The sequence below is a fragment of the Macaca fascicularis genome, chromosome 5, assembly GCF_037993035.2.
Source record: "Macaca fascicularis isolate 582-1 chromosome 5, T2T-MFA8v1.1".
NCBI lineage: Eukaryota > Metazoa > Chordata > Mammalia > Primates > Cercopithecidae > Macaca > Macaca fascicularis.
In genome coordinates, this window is record NC_088379.1 from 120,374,835 (window position 1) to 120,392,063 (window position 17,229).

At 35.2% G+C, this 17,229-nt stretch overlaps 1 protein-coding gene across 3 annotated transcripts in view; it reads right to left on the reverse strand.

The window, feature by feature from the left end:
* Positions 1-2,302: 2,302 nt before the first annotated feature.
* Positions 2,303-17,229, reverse strand: part of NDST4 (N-deacetylase and N-sulfotransferase 4) — a 291,849-nt gene continuing 276,922 nt past the window's right edge. For all 3 annotated transcript variants that reach the window (XM_074040976.1, XM_005555785.5, XM_045392807.3), the window contains 4 exons: positions 16,618-16,788; positions 10,821-10,930; positions 6,981-7,083; positions 2,303-4,655 (listed from right to left, as the gene is read on the reverse strand). In XM_074040976.1, coding sequence (XP_073897077.1) covers positions 4,536-4,655; positions 6,981-7,083; positions 10,821-10,930; positions 16,618-16,788 — 504 coding nt within the window. In that variant the 3' untranslated portion in view covers positions 2,303-4,535. The remainder of the gene's footprint in view (positions 4,656-6,980; positions 7,084-10,820; positions 10,931-16,617; positions 16,789-17,229) is intronic.

The following is a 17,229-nucleotide window of genomic DNA, read 5'->3' on the forward strand; positions in this document are numbered from 1 at the left end:
CGAAAAATTTTCTTGTAATTTTATAGTACTGATTCTTTATAATATATGCCTCTATTATATATGTGTCTCCATATGATACATATGCTGTCATTAAATTTTGTGACTTTGGTTTGAGGAAGTTGCAGCTCTAGATCTGATATTTTTGATAGAATATGTGTTAGGTTGCAAAGAAATTTAAGAGAGCAATATAAAGAGAAATACAAGGGAGATATTCTACTGAATAGATTGACAAAGGAATAGATAGGAGAAAAAGGAAAGAGACTTCAGTAGAATGGACTCAGATGGCACTATTTTACTGTCAATATTATCAGAAAAACAGCAAGGAGAAGTACAAAATTTATTTTTTGATAGTGATGAGGAAGACAGTTTCCCATTTTGACCATATATAATTATATGTTTAAGATTTATATGTTTTATTTTAAAAGGAGTAGGAAAAACATATTCTTTTTGATAAACAAAGAGAGAATGATTCAAATTTTACATGTTGTTAACACATTCCCACCCAACTGCATCAGTATTGTGCTAAGTTATTTAAATGTATTTTCAATTAATGCTACAAAAACCCAATGAATAATTATTGTCTATCTTTTACTAACTGGCATAGAAAAGCTCCACAAACTGTCCAAGGCCACACAGCTAGTAGCTAGTAAGAGGTAGAACTGGGGTGAGAATTCAGACATTCAAAGCCTGTTCTCATAACCTTGTGGTTATACTTGTTAAGGGTTTAAAATTCAGGGAGTATGTATACAGTGAAGAAAGATAAAAGAAAAGATAAAGAATCAACGATTGATTAAAGCCTTGGATTTCAGAGGAGAAAAAACATGACTCTAGTGACCATACCAGCAGTAGTATTTATTCCGAGGAAGTGAGAACCAATGATACGCTATGCATGTACTACATCTGTTTTTTGTTTGTTTGTTTGTTTTTTTAACAATTTCAGTAAATACAGAGTTCTTTCTCTGCTTTTCCCACCCACCTCACTGGCTGACATAGAAAATATAATTTGGGAGATCAAAAACTAGTTGAAATTTCTCAGACACCATATATATGCATATACATTTGCATTATACACATATAATGTGTGTGTGTGTTTGTGTGTGTGTGTGTGTGTCCATAGCTAAGCTGTGTTCTTATTGTTGAAAGAAAATTCTACTTGCAAGACTAACAGATTTTTTTCTTTTTGGAATAATGGGCCAGCATTATTTTTGAGGTACTTCAATAAACAAAACAATTATGTTTTCTAGCCACCAGAAACTGAGCTTTTAAGATATCTTTCCCCCTATACATGTTTTGTGTTGTCTGTAATTAAAAATAAAGCAGTTCTCATGGTAAGTGTGTCACATTATATTAAAATAGTGAGACAGAACAACAAAAAGTACACAGGGTCAATGGATGGGTTTGTTAAAATCGAGAGCTACAAAATCTTGTATTGGACTAAAAGCTATTTTTCTAGAAAAAAATGTGATAAAAAGAGTATAATTTTTTCTCACTAGCATTCTTTCTTGTTGTTTATTTAATTCTCATTGGGCCATGTTAAATACAAACAAAATTTGGTTTGGGATCAGTTTTGTAATATAATTTTTGGAGACTTACTTGATATGCATACACATTTTGATAAAGACAATAATCAAATATTGTTTTTGCCTTTATCAATGTGAGGTCATCAGTAATTATATCTGTGAATTAGGCAACTGGATTATAAAAAAAGAAAGGAGAGAAACTAGCTTGCTTTAGAATTTTTAAAGAAAGTATGTCATTTAAAGTGGTGAAGAGAACATATAGGATTCTAAGGTGTTGTTATTTCACAGCGATGAGGTATCTATCCCTTTTCAGAAATATTTATTGAGAAACTTCTTTTGCTTTATGGCCCACCACGCTGTTATTATTGTGGCTTTTGTCAAGACCCCGTCTCTGTATTTATACTGACTATTGAATAGATACCACTGAAAGTTTGACACCTTATTTGAGAGATTAATATACTACTCTACTTAATTGCTTTGCCTACAGTTTGTGATACCTTATATTCATTGGTAGAAATTAAAAGAAAGTTTAAACAAACAGCCTGAATTTAGCCTAAGAACTAAAATTCTCCATTTCTGTAACTTCATTGTAATTACTTTTTTATTTATAGATAGCTTAAATAAATTTCATGACTACTAAAACATATATTATTTAAGACCATGAGATCAAATTTATTTAACATTTTAAATAATTACATGTATTAAAATCTTGAGTCAATAATTCTAAAATAGCCAGTGGGTAAAAATTGGAAAAAAACAGCAAGATATTCTTAAATATTAAATTTTTCCTGATTAACTATAATCTCACAGCCCAGAGCTCCTCCTAGTAGTTTATTGTAAGATGAAGATAAATTATATAATTAAAATTTATTTTGTTGTCTTCACTATCAACCTTCATGAGAAATATGTTCACACTGATTAAAGTAACCAAATTGAAAAGACTAGTTGAGTTTGGGGAAAATTTTGCTCCCAGATATCTGTAGACAGCTAACTGATATTGTATACATTATTTAGAAAACAATGAAAATGGCATAAAATGACTTACACTTTTAAATGCCAGGTGATGGGTGGGAGAACCTTGAGTTACATAGATTGTACTTGAGATGTAAAAAAGTTTCCCTTTGTTCTATAAATATTACTTTTATTCCACTTGAAAAAAAGTTAATCTCTATTTTTAAAAAGAAATAATTATACATTGGAGGAAACTAATGAATAAATCAATCAAAGGTTAGAGCTCTACATGCAGTTACTGTGATTTTAGTGTGCATAATAAAATGCTGTGAAGCACACACTCACTTACGCAATAATAAGGTGGAGAATTGAGCCTCACAGTTAACAGAGAGGAACAACAAAAGTATATGTGATTGACATTCATATCCATGAAAAGCCTTACATGTTTTGAAGAGGGTCAAGATCCTTTCGCTGAGAAACAACAGGAAAACAAACAATCTTAATGAAGTATAAATGTAAAGTTGGATGCTGACTACCCCAATTAGGACACATAAATTTGATGTGTTTGCTTAAAAATCAACAACAAACAACATACAGAAAAATACAGATCTTTGATTTGCTATTATATTATTGCAAGCATAATTTCTCAAATTACAAGAAAAAGTAGTATTATTTACAGCCAACAGAAAAATTACTCTGGAGGAAGCAGAGGTTGTTGGGTAATGTTACCAAAGTCAGTTTGATTTACTGTTCTGTTGAAATTTTACCTTCATGTATTACTGAAAAGTTTAACAAAATATCAATATACCATCATTGACAAATGAGATAAAAATGCAACTAGCCTTACAATAACCTCCAAATAAGAAAATAACCTATAACTCTAAGACAGAAAGAACATTACTTCTCCAGAAATTAATATTTGGGTGGTGTAGCTGAGAAATTGGGTTTAGGTTAGAGAATAAGTGATGTTTGAAGAGGTAAGATTTGGATTATACTTATTTTTTAATAGGCATTAAAAACATAATCTTCTACAATAGTAGATGTACTGGCATATATGAAAAAATTCATGCTTTAAAAAGATTGACATATACTATGTAGAAGGCACACTGCCTCACTATATATGCAAACACACCTTGGTGTTTTCATTCCATATTTTATCAATAAAGCTTTATTTCTACCTCAGATAGTGAAAAATATATAAATACTATATCATTGTCAAGATGGAAATATCTAGATTATTAGTATGGTAAGTTTCTGGACCCACTTAGAGATGGCCTTAGACTTAATAGTGGTATTATGCAGCTTCATACTCTTCTTTTTCCCCAAAAACTTTAACAGATTTTGCTGGAATCATAATGACAAATTCAATTGGAAAGGCATGTGCTGCCAGATAAAATAATATCAGTGAATATGGAAGATAAAATAATATCAGTGAATATGGAAGCTCTCAGACAGTCTCCTCTTACAGGAGGAAAACAAAACACATGGGAAGCTCTAAGTCAAGAAATTAATAGAGAGGAGTCACTGCAGAAAGAAAATATGTGGGCTGATATAATAAAGAATAATTACTCACAATAAGAGTATGGGGTCACATAATTCCTTCTCATAATAAAAGCAAAATTGTTTTTAAGTTCCCAAGGGGAAAATGTTAGCCCTTACTTCAAATACTGAGTTACGACTAACCTCATTTACAGATACCTCACTCATTTTTTCCTTAACGTTTTAACTGGTCACTTGTATATAATCCAGATTATCAGGCGTACATAGAGCATCTGAAACCTTATGCTTAACATAGGAACTGGGCTGTGCTATGATCTATACACTAGAAACTGGATAATGCCACAAACCCCCACATTATCTCCCAGAAGCTTACACAGGGACTGATGCTAGTAATTGTCAATGCGTGCATATATAACAGTTTTCATTTTATGAAAAAGGCTGAAGGAAATTTATTCACACAGTTCTTTGTTGACAATCACAAGTGCTTAAGAATAAAGGTTGTGGATTTTTTTTTTTTTTTTAACACTAAAAGTATCTTGAGAGGCTTGGTTCTTGTCTCCAGTGCTATCTCACTTTCTGCAGTTCCTGTCTCAGCCATGATGGCAGAGGCTGTCCCAGTCTGTGTAGCAGTTTGGATAGTTCCACGTTATGATCTCGGTAGTAATTAGAGAGGAAAGTTCTAGACTGGAAAGAAAAAAAAAGAACTTGAAAAAAGCTCTTCGTTTCATCAAACAGGATTTTGTAATCTATATTTCTTTTTTTTCTTTTTTTTTTTTTTTTTTTTTTTTTGAGACGGAGTCTCGCTCTGTCGCCCAGGCTGGAGTGCAGTGGCCGGATCTCAGCTCACTGCAAGCTCCGCCTCCTGGGTTCACGCCATTCTCCTGCCTCAGCCTCCCGAGTAGCTGGGACTACAGGCGCCCACAACCGCGCCCGGCTAATTTTTTGTATTTTTTTTTAGTAGAGACGGGGTTTCACCGTGGTCTCGATCTCCTGACCTTGTGATCCGCCCGCCTCGGCCTCCCAAAGTGCTGGGATTACAGGCGTGAGCCACCGCGCCCGGCCGTTTTTTGTATTTCTTAGTAGAGACGGGGTTTCACAGTGTTAGCCAGGATGGTCTCGATCTCCTGACCTCGTGATCCGCCCGTCTCGGCCTCCCAAAGTGCTGGGATTACAGGCTTGAGCCACCGCGCCCGGCCTGTAATCTATATTTCTTAAGGAATATATCTACTACAATATATGTGTCTACAACATATTATATTTCTTGTATTTTTCCTCAAATATCAGTTATTTTTACCCTTTGAAAATATTTGGTGAATGTGTGGCTACAAAATAGAAACAGGACCAGGTGTATCTTATGCGGCTTATCTTTCATTACAGCACATATTCATTGTGGGATATATGAAGTCTACACAGAAAGAAAAAACGATGACAGGAGTATAATACTAGAGATAAATGAGATAAGGACCGCATGAGGAATGAAATTTATAGAAGTAAGATAGATAAACTGACATACATTTTTTGAAAATTGACTCATAATATAAAAATTAAATGTGAGCATAATCATAAAAACTAAAATTCACTATTACAAACAATAACTTGCAATATTATGCACAATTTTTATACATTTACTCAGAGCTGAAATATATTTTTTTAGTCACTAAGAGCTTTAGGCTTCCAAAATATTATAAGGTCTCTGAAACCTGATCCTTTTTACAATGCTCATGTTTCTAATCATGTTGCAGAGATGGGCCATTATTAGAGAAATGCTAAAAAAATATAAAACATATGAATGGTTTTAGTTCTATAGTTATCTTTCATCTACACAGATTTCTGGAAAACAGGACATTTGCAATTGGACTTTCTTCCCGGGTGTCATTTATCTCATATTATAGCCCAACTGGCAGCGTTCCATCTGTTTGATAAAATTAGAGATGAACACTTTTTCTGTTGCTGGCATAGGTAACAATGGCTCCTTCATTGTTTTCCGTTTGGTCCAAGTTGCACCATCTCTCTTAATCCCTCCTCAATATTTTAACACAAATGGTCTTTTTCCACATAAAACTCCCTTAGCAACTTTTGTGTATACTGTGAAAATGGATTTAAGACAACTACATTTCATCTTGGACCATTCACCAGGTATTTCATTATGTTTCTTCCCTTAAACCAGATTGTAAACACTTCACATTTCGGATAAGATGTTTATAGTAGTAGTGGGAACATTACATTTATTTCTTGGTAGATTAAAGTGATTTCTGAAACCCTTTTGAAATTATTGAGTTCAAAAATGTAGCTTAAGGACCTTCTGGTACATCTATTTCCATAGTAACCCATGAATCATCTGCATCGCCCTTTGCCCACCTTGCCGTAAGAGAAATATGTATGATACCTGGCTGAGCCAATTGCTGACTGGTTTTCCAAGCCTATTCTACAAGATAAGGCATTTCTTCTCACATCCTCACTTCTATTGAAATATTTTCCTGCCATTTTCTGGTTTCGTTTGTCATTGTTTTATATTTTTATGTCCCTATTACAAATCAGTGGATATAACTAATTTATTTATCCTGTAATAAATCTGGGTTCACAACTGTTTTGTCTTTGTATTCTTTCCATTGCTTAGTCCAGTTCCACCTGTGATGTAGGCCTTGAATATCTGTATTGAATATATAATAATGATGCTTTAATATTTTATCCAAAATCACTTGTTTAGTAAACTAAGTGCTTTACATTTGGAAATGAGTCACTTTTTAGTAAATATTTATGTTTGAATTGCATTCAAACAGCAAAGAATTTCTAGGAATGTATATTAATCCTTAATACCTATCTATCAATCTATATCTATCTATCTATTATCTATGTATCAATGATCTCTATCATCCTCTAAGTATATACAATTATTAATTGCAAAGAAAGAGCAGAGAAAGAAAGGAAGCAAATTTCTTGTTACTAGTTTTGAAATAGCTGTTTGCAAATATTTTTGCTAGAGTAATTCAAAGATTAAGAAAATATTACCTCTGGATCCATAGGTGGATATTTTCGGCCTTTGCTTTTTCCAAGGCATTTTGTCTTTCCTCCTTCCAGTAATTGACACCAAAAACCCTTTTGGGGATCAAACCTACAATACATAAAACATATAATGATTACAAATTGTGTGCAGAATTTTCAGTGAGACAGCCTCACCAATTGAATAAAGGAAATGTATTTTTGTATGCCCATTGATTTAATTTAATTCATTTTTCCAGATATTTATTTAGCTGATTTGAGAGAGGCTAAACTGAGATGAAAGAAGCTATATATTATTATGCATTTTAAGTAACTATACTCTAATGAAAAAAAGAAATAGATCCTTAGTTTAATTTTACATTAAATTTTTAACAAGTTCCTTAGCTTACCTATGAATCCATAAAAGATCAAAGACCAATAGCTAAAATTACAGCCCATATATAAATGAACTTTAGGATACTTTATTTACTTATGGAGGTGATTTCAAAGATATGTTAACAGATTTATTTGAAATCATTCACTGGTATACATTAAAGGGGTTGAATGTAATGTAGGTATAGTTCTGTGAATATAAATGTGAATTAAAGCTTTCAATTCAGAAAATATTGCATTTTTTATAGTTCAAAATGCTTACACTTTTCAAAAAACAAATTAGAAGTGTAAAAATAAAGTGGAAGATTAGACAACCTCTTATTTCTCTTGTTGAACGCAGATACTCTGTTAGATAATTCAGGTACCCATATTCTTAAAGAAAACTAATGCTGTTTTGCTCCCATAGCTGCACTGAGTTACAAAAGAAAGGATGTGTGGCCTAATTCTTTTTTAAAAGTCAAATATATAAGAATTTTTGTTTAGGACTAACAGGAGAGGAAAAACGGAAGAATGAACCAAATAAGAAGGGAAATTTTAAGTTCATTACTACGGGACTTGCTGCATGCATAAAACATCGAAAAGGTTTGCATTTTTGTTGCTCAGCAGATGTTTTAGAAGGATGAAGCATAATTGACTGGGATGTAAAGTTAATTAGTTGCAGAATATTTTGTTGCCCTGGGCCCATTCCTATAATACCGGTGCACCTGCAATTTGCTTCTGCACATATGTGAATTCATTTAGGGGGAGAGGGAAGTTTTCTTCACAGTTCCCTGCCCAACCTATTATTGGAGACCTGAACCTTGCAGTCCAAGTTGTCCTAGTACATGTTGTAAATTAAAATTAAATACATCACTAGTTAAATGGATAAAAGAAAGACAGAGTCATTTCCAACCTGGACTTTTCAATCTGCTCTCTGCCTATCACAGTCCTTTCTCCTGTTTTCATTAATTTCCCAAGAGGAAAGACAATTCAGCGTGCTGTATAAAATGAGATGAGGAAGTTGGCATAACAGTGCCCCTAAACATTGTTTTCTGCCTCAGGATGAGAATAGTTAACTGCATTAAGGTAAAATACAACCCTGGCAGCAAAGCCAACATATTTATACACATGCTGAGAGCATCTCCTTTGCTCTCAGGTAGGGCCGTGGTCTCAGGATGGGCCGTGGTCTCTCCTTGTTTTCCACAGTAGCTGTTGTGAGGCACAGCTTAATACAATCAGAGAAAGAAGAGCCATCCAGAATACTGAAAGTCATTTTTTTTTCTTAGATAGGGTTGTCATAACCTTGAATCTACATGATTTTGCTGTACTGGTTTCATTTATTGCATTGGCAACTTCATATGCCTTACGTCTAACAAAGGACATTTATCCTCTCTAAGTTACATCAATTCATTGCTTTATGGTTTTACTTTAGTAGGCATGAAATTGTGAAATTAACATGCAAAATCTTCCTCAATATAACTGTTAGGCAACTTTTAGCACATGAGTTGGTTGTGGTTTGAGTTTTTTTATTCTATGGTTATTACTTTTTGTGATGTGTGAGACATATTAAAACCATATATTTTGTACTTGTTTGTAATCTCTCCTTCAAAAGTGTAATTTTACAGGTTTATTGAACCATAAGCAATTATTTGTCATAAACAGGATAGAAACATTACCTCAACTACTGCTGAGAGGCAGGGAAAAAAGGCCAACATCAGTAACTATTAATACAAACATATTATAGGAAGCTTTGTTTACTTAATTAACATGAATATGCCTTGTGTTGTTGTTATTTCCATGTGTAGGTAAAAACTTCATTAAGGTTGTTTTAGTGGATAAGGAACAACCCAATCTTATTACTGCTTTTCCTGTTCCTCTGTTAGCCTCTCTAATTGTCTAATTGCTGATTCTAATCTGCTGTGAAATGGGAAATTATACAATTGCGCTTGTTAGAATTTTATCTAAAATTTAACAGGTTGTGTATCAGACTTTGTGGGAGAGGCTTTTATGAGTAAAGTATAATCTCTTTTAAGGTGTCTTTTGGCTGCTTGTTTTTGTTTGTCATTTTTCTTCTTTTACATTTCTCCCCATTTTTAATTATAAACATATATGGTTTTATTTTCCCAAGATGATAGCAATCATATCTCCCATCCCACATTCTTTCCCACTGGTGATGTTGCCCCACCCCATCAAGAGGTGCTATCTTGTTTTTCTCCCCTTGGATTTAGACTGGCTTTACTGACTATTATAACAAGTAGAATATAGCCTAAGTTAAACTGTGTGACTTGTAGGTCTAGGTTAGAGAAGGACTTGGCTGTCTTGGACCACATGCTCCCTTGACTTATTGCTCCCTCTTGGAACACAGCCACCACAGTGTGAGGAAGCCAAGTCATCCAGGAGGCCTCATGGACAGTCACCAACCCACTGATCTCAGCCTTTGAGCTATGCCAGTCCAGGATTCAGAGATGTGAGTGAAGGAGACTCCAGATGATTTCAGGTCCCAGTCATCTGAGTCAAAGTCAGCTATTCAAGTCTTCCAGGCTGTGGCTCTAAACATCATGAGCAAAGACAAGCCATCCTTCTGTAGCCTGTCTAATTCCTACCCACAGATTCCATGAGCATAATAAAATAATGGTCATTATAAGCCACTAGGCTTTGGGATGGTTTGTCATGCAACAATAAATAGCTGGAACAGTATACATGATTATATTTGGTTATAAATAATTCAATAAATACAGAATAAAACACGAATATACTCATTTCCCAATTCTGCCCTAAATATTGCATTTCATTTCTAAACTGTAAATTATGTGAAAAAGGAGACAATATCATTTTCACCTTTGTAACCTAAATTTCTAGGACACTTTCTGCACAGGTAGGCAAGTAAAAAATTTACTTAATCAAACTGGTGCAGGGAAAACTCACAAAAAGAAGAATTTACAATAATATAAAATATACTTTATAAAATAAAGTATCTCTGGTATTTAAAAGAGAAACACTACATGGCGGGGTGTGGTGGCTCACGCCTGTAATCCCAGCACTTTGGGAGGCCGAGGTGGGTGGATCACGAGGTCAGTAGATCAAGACCATCCTGGCTAACACGGTGAAACTCCATCTCTACTAAAAATACAAAAAATTAGCCGGGCATGGTGGCGCCCGCCTGTAGTCCCAGTTACTCGGGAGGCTGAGGCAGGAGAATGGCGTGAACCCGGGAGGCGGAGTTTGCAGTGAGCCAAGATCACTCCACCGCACTCCAGCCTGGGTGACAGAGCGAGACTCCGTCTCAAAAAAAAAAAAAAAAAAAAAAAAAATTTAAAAATAAATAAATAAATAAAAGAGAAACACTGCATGATTGATGAGGAGATTCCTTTGATTGCTTGTAGGTAGCATAGGATGTATAAATTCCAGCTAGTATTAATGATGTTATATACACACCTACCAGTGATAATTTATGATGGCAAATAATAGAAATGAAATCAAGCATGACAATAGACTCACGTTAGTGCTTCAGAGTAATTATAATGAGGTGTAACTCCCAGAAACTTCTGGACTTCATCCATCACAGTAGCTGGGTCAGATCTCAGCTGCTGTCCATCAATAATTAGCAACTGTAAAGTCAGAAATAATCACTTTCTGAAGAACAAAATTAAATTGAATAGACTGTGATGCCTTCCTTTACCTGGTGTGGCATTCATAAATTAGATCAGTGTGGATGGGAAGCAAATATGCTCTACTTAGAATACATTTGAATGTTTATTATTCTTCCATCTTTCCACATAAACAATAAAGTTTGCCATAGGCATCATTTCTTGTGAATTATCAAGTTATAGCCCTTAACTTGCTTTTTGTAAATCAGAAGTAAACATAGACACTTTCTTGATTTAGTACTTCAGTAGAAACATAATTTTCCATTTGTTGTGTGATCAGATAATCATCCAGCCTACCAATTTCCTATTAGTAACCCTGGAGCTTAGGGCTCAGAAATAGTGGTCATCCAAATGAAAATCACTCATCTAATCTTAAAAAAACAAGACAGAGGGAGGAGGGAAATGTTGGTCCCTGCCTTACTGATCACTGGATCACTGCCCTAGAATATCATAATTGTCAAAGTAATATTGGAAAAGACCAGGCACAGTGGCTCACACTGGTAATCCCAGCACTTTGGGAGGCCCAGGCGAGTGGATCACTTGAGGTCAGGAGTTCGAGACCAGCCTGACCAACAAGGTGAAACCCCATCTCCATTAAAAATACAAAAATTAGCCAGGTGTGGTAGCAGACACCTGTTATCCCAGCTACTTGGGAGGCTGAGACTGGAGAATTGCTTGAACCCAGGAGGCCAAGGTTGCAGTGAGCCAAGATCGCGCCACTGCACTCCAGCCTGGGTGATGGAGCGAGACTCCGTCTCCAAGAAAAAAGAATACTGGAAAAAGGTCAATGGTAAGGCCCAGCTACTAGCATTTCAACTTACCCTGAGCTGGAAGACAGAATGTAAAATTATGCTTTTTTCATTATGTCTCTGCCAGGTTTTGATATCAGGATGATGCTGGCCTTATAAAATGAGTTAGGGAGGAGTCCCTCCTTGTACCTCTGGTAGAATTCAGCTGTGAAGCAGTCTGATCCTGTCTTTTGTTTTTTTGTTTTTGGTATTTTTGGTGGTAGGCTATTAATTACTGCCTCAATTTTAGAACTTGTTATTGGTCTACTCAGGGATTTGACTTCTTCCTGGTTTAGTCTTGGGAAGGTGTATGTGTCCAGGAATTTATCCATTTCTTCTAGATTTTCTAGTTTATTTGCACAGAGGCATTTATAGTATTCTCTGATGATAGTTGTATTTCTGTGGGATCAATGGTAATATCCCCTTTATCATTTTTTATTGTGTCTATTTGATTCTTCTCTCTTTTCTTCTTCATTAGTCTAGCTAGTGGTCCATATATTTTCTTAATCTTTTCAAAAAACCAGCTCTTGGATTCATGGATTTTTTGAAGGGTTTTTTGTGTCTCTGCCTCCTTCAGTTCTGCTCTAATTTTCTAATTTTACTTATTTCTTGTCTTCTGCTAGCTTTTGAATTTGTTTGCTCTTGCTTCTTTAGTTCTTTTAACTATGATGTTAGAGTGTTGATTTTAGATCTTTCCAGCTTTCTGTTGTTGTCATTTAGTGGTATAAATTTCCCTCTTAACACTGCTTTACCTGTGTACCAGTGATTCTGGTATGTTGTCTCTTTATTCTCATTTGTTTCAAAGAATTTCTTTATTTCTGCCTTAATTTTGTTATTTATCCAGTAGTCATCCAGGAGTAGGTTGTTCAGTTTCCACATAGTTGTGCGGTTTTGAGTGAGTTTCTTAATCTTGAGTTGTTATTTGATTGCACTGTAGTCTGAGAGACTGTTTGTTATGATTTCCATTCTTTCGCACTTGCTGAGGAGAGTTTTACTTCCAATTATGTCGTCAATTTTAGAATACATGCTATATGGTGCAGAGAAGAATGTATATTCTGTTGATTTGGAGTGGAGAGTTCTGTAGATGTCTATTAGGTCCACTTAATCCAGAGCTGAGTTCAATTCCTGGATATCCTTGTTAATTTTCTGTCTCATTGTTCTGTCTAATATTGACGGTGCAGTGTTAAAGTCAACCACCATTATTTTGTGGGAGTCTGAATGTCCTGTAGGTCTCTAAGAACTTGTTATATGAATCTGGGTGCACCTGTATTTGGTGCATATATATTTAGGACAGTTAGCTCTTCTTGTTGTGTTGATCCCTTTACCATTATGTAATGTCCTTCTTTGTCTTTTTGGATCTTTGATGGTTTAAAGTCTGTTTTATCAGAGACTAGGATTGCAACCTCTGCATTTTTCTTTTTCTTTTTTTGGCTTTCCATTTATTTTGTAAATATTCCTCCATTATTTTATTTTAAGCCTATGTGTGTCTTTGCATGTGAGATGGGTCTCCTGAATACAGCACACCAATGAGCCTTGACTATTTATCCAATTTGTCAATCTGTGTCTTTGAATTGGGGCATTTAGCCCATTTACATTTAAGGTTAATATTGTTATGTGTGAATTTGAATCCGTTATCATGATGCTAGCTGGTTATTTTGTACATTAGTTAATACAGTTTCTTCATAGTGTCATTGGTCTTTATATTTTGATGTGTTTTTGCAGGGCTGGTGCAGGTTTTTCCTTTCCATATTGAGTGCTTCCATCAGGAGCTCTTGTAAGGCAGGCCTGGTGATGACAAAATCCCTCAGTATTTGCTTCTCATTAAATAATTTTATTTCTCTTTTGCTTATGAAACTTAGTGTGGCTGAATATGAAATTATTTTTTCTGTTTGAAAATTCTTTTCTTTAAGGATGTTGAATATTGGTCCCCACTCTCTTCTGGCTTATAGGGTTTCTGCAGAGATCTGCTGTTAGTCTGATGGGCTTCCCTTTGTAGGTAACCTGACCTTTCTCTCTGGATGCCCTTAACATTTTTTTCTTCATTTCAACCTTGGAGAATCTGACGACTATGTGTCTTAAGGTTGGTCTTCTCATGGAGTATCTTAGTGATGATCTCTGTATTTCCTGAATTTGAATGTTGGCCTGTCTTGCTAGGTAGGAGAAGTTCTCTTGGATAATATCCTGAATTGTGTTTTCCAACTTGGTTCCATTCTTCCTGTCACATTCAAGTACACCAATCAGTTGTAGATTTGGTCTTTTCACATAGTCCCACATTTCTTGGGGGCTTCGTTCATTCCTTTTTATTCTTTGTTCTCTAATCTTGTCCTCACACCTTATTTCCGTAAGTTGATCTTCAATCTCTGATAGCTTTTATTCTGCTTGATTGATTCAGCTATTGATACTTGTGTATGCTTCACAAAGTTCTCATGCTGCATTTTTTCAGCTCGATTAGGCCATTTAGGTTCCTCTCCAAACTGGTTATTCTAGTTAGCAGTTCCTGTAATATTTATCAAGTTCTTAACTTCCTTGCATTGGGTTACAACATGTTCCTTTAGCTGATAGGAGTTTGTTATTACCCACCTTCTGAAGCCTATTTCTGTCAATTCATCAATCTCATTCTGTGTCCAGTTTTGTGCCCTTGCTGGAGAGGAGCTGCAATCATTTGGAGGAGAAGAGGCACTCTGTTTTTTGAAATTTTCATCATTTTTTACTGGTTTTTCCTCATCTTCATGAATTTATCTACCTTTGATCTTTGGGGCTGACAACCTTTGGATGGGGTTTTGTGTAGGAGTACTTTATGTTGATGTTGATGTTTCATATGGAACCAAAAAAGAGCCCGTATAGCCAAGACAATCCTAAGCAAAAAGAACAAAGCTGAAGGCATCATGCTACCTGACTTCAAACTATACTACAAGACTACAGTAACCAAACAAACATGGTACTGGTACCAAAACAGATATACGGACCAATGAAACAGAACAGAGGCCTCAGAAATAACACCACACATCTACAACCATCTGATCTTTGACAAACCTGACAAAAACAAGCAATGAGGAAAGGATTCCCTATTTAATAAATGGTGTTGGGGAAACTGGCTAGCCATATGCAAAAAATTGAAACTGGACCCCTTCCTTACACTTTCTACAAAAATTAACTCAAGATGGATTAAAGATTTATGTGTAAGACCTAAAACCATGAAAATCCTAGAAGAAAACCTAGGCAATACCACTCAGGACATAGGAATGGGCAAAGACTTCATGACTAAAACACCCAAAGCAACGGCAACAAAAGCCAAAATTAACAAATGGGATCTAATTAAACTAAAGAGCTTCTGCGCAGCAAAAGAAACTATCATCAGAGTGAACAGGCAACCTACAGAATGGGAGAAAATTTTTGCAATCTATCCATCTGACAAAGGGCTAATATCCAGAATCCACAAGGAACTTAAACAAATTTACAAGAAAAACACAATCTCATCAAGAAGTGGCAAAGGATATGAACAGACACTTCTCAAAAGAAGACATTTATGCGATCAACAAACATGGAAAAAAGCTTATCATCACTATTTATTAGAGAAATGCAAATCAAAACCACAATGAGATACCATCTCATGCCAGTTAGAATGGTGATCATTAAAAAGTCAGGAAATAACAGACGCTGGAGAGAATGTGGAGAAATAGGAACGCTTTTACATTGTTGGTGGAGCATAAGTTAGTTCAACCATTGTGGAAGACAGTATGGCAATTCCTCAAGGATTTAGAGCCAGAGCTAGCACTTGACCCAGAAATCCCATTACTGGGTATATACCTAAAAGATTATAAATCATTCTAATATAAAGTCACATGCACATGTATGTTCATTGCAGCACTATTCACAATAGAAAAGACTTGGAACCAGCCCCATGCCCACCAATTTTAGACTGGATAAAGAAAATATGGCACATATATACCATAGAATACTATGCAGACATAATAAAGGATGAGTTCATGTCCTTTGCAGGGACATGGATGAAGCTGGAAACCATCATTGTCAGCAAACTAACACTGGAACAGAAAACCAAATACCACATGTTCTCACTTATAAGTGGGAATTGAACAATGAGAACATATAGGCACAGCGAGGGGAACATCATACACTGTGTCCTGTCAGGGGTGTGGGGCAAGGCGAGGGATAGCATTAGGAGAAACATCTAATGTAGATGACGGATTGATGGGTGCAGCGAACCACCATGGCACATGTATACTTATGTAACAAACCTGCATATTCTGCACACCTACCCCAGAACTTAAAAGTTTTTTTTTTAAAGATCAATCCAAAAAAAAAAATATGGATGCCTTTTTTCAAATCCTTATTTCTTGGTCTATCTCATGTTCCTGTAGCCATTATAACACCCCCCATTTGGCAGCCTAGTGAATGACCTTCTTTCCTTATAAGGGTCATACAGAACAAACATCATGTAGTTATCTGCATGTGGTGTTTCATAAAGTTGTTGTCTAACTGGCTGTTGTACTGGTAGTTGAGAGTTGTTGCCTGTAAATCACATGATGTCTCCTGTGGAGAACTTATCACTCTAAGACTAGCTACTATTCAAAAGAAGATTGCAAGAATGTGTTTTAGAGATATTTATCATGTTAATAGTATTAATAAAATTAAAAATGTAAAATGCACACTTCTTCCTTACTTATAATTGTCTCTGATTATAAATCACCGTCTGTGGCAATGTTCATTCACATTTTCTGCTTGTCAGTGCAACACAACCATGATAAGCACAAGAAAGTAACTTCAGGACATTATGATAAAATATAAAATTTCAGGACATTATAATAAAATAAACAGAAGAAAGTAATTTCAGGACATTACCTGAGAAGTAGCAAAGTAAGTTAGCCATCTTTCTATGTGGACTGCATACCATCCAGGTACTAGGCATCTTCTCTGCAAAGTTTTTAAGTCAGATGGAGCCCAATGTCCTGCTGAAATAACTTCATAGAAATTGAACCTCAGAGCAGCTGGATCTTCATGTGATCGTTGGTGCTTTAACAAGAAAGTCAATTGTAAAGTTAGTTTTTTCCATGCATGTGTAGATATGCATATGTGTATAGGTGAGCACATGCATGTGTGTGCTTGGTGTGTTTGTATAAGTGTGTGTGTGTCCTTTACGTCACAAAAAGTAACAAATTAAATACTTAATTTTAGAATAAAAAAATGAACGAAATGAAATAGAAAGACAACTGCATACACTGGAACACCCATTGGCATACTGCTTATTTTAAAGTAAGTTAAAGTATAAGCCTTCACTATATATCAAGTGGTATGCACATAAACTTGTAGTTATATGTCTAAAGTGGTTAGGTGCAAGGCAGAGATAGGATGTGAGGATTTTCTTCATGGATATTATTAAGAATGAGAAGATGTCAGAGACCAGACAAATCAAGCCTGATGAAAAAATTAGATTTTGCAAGAACAGTCTTTTTA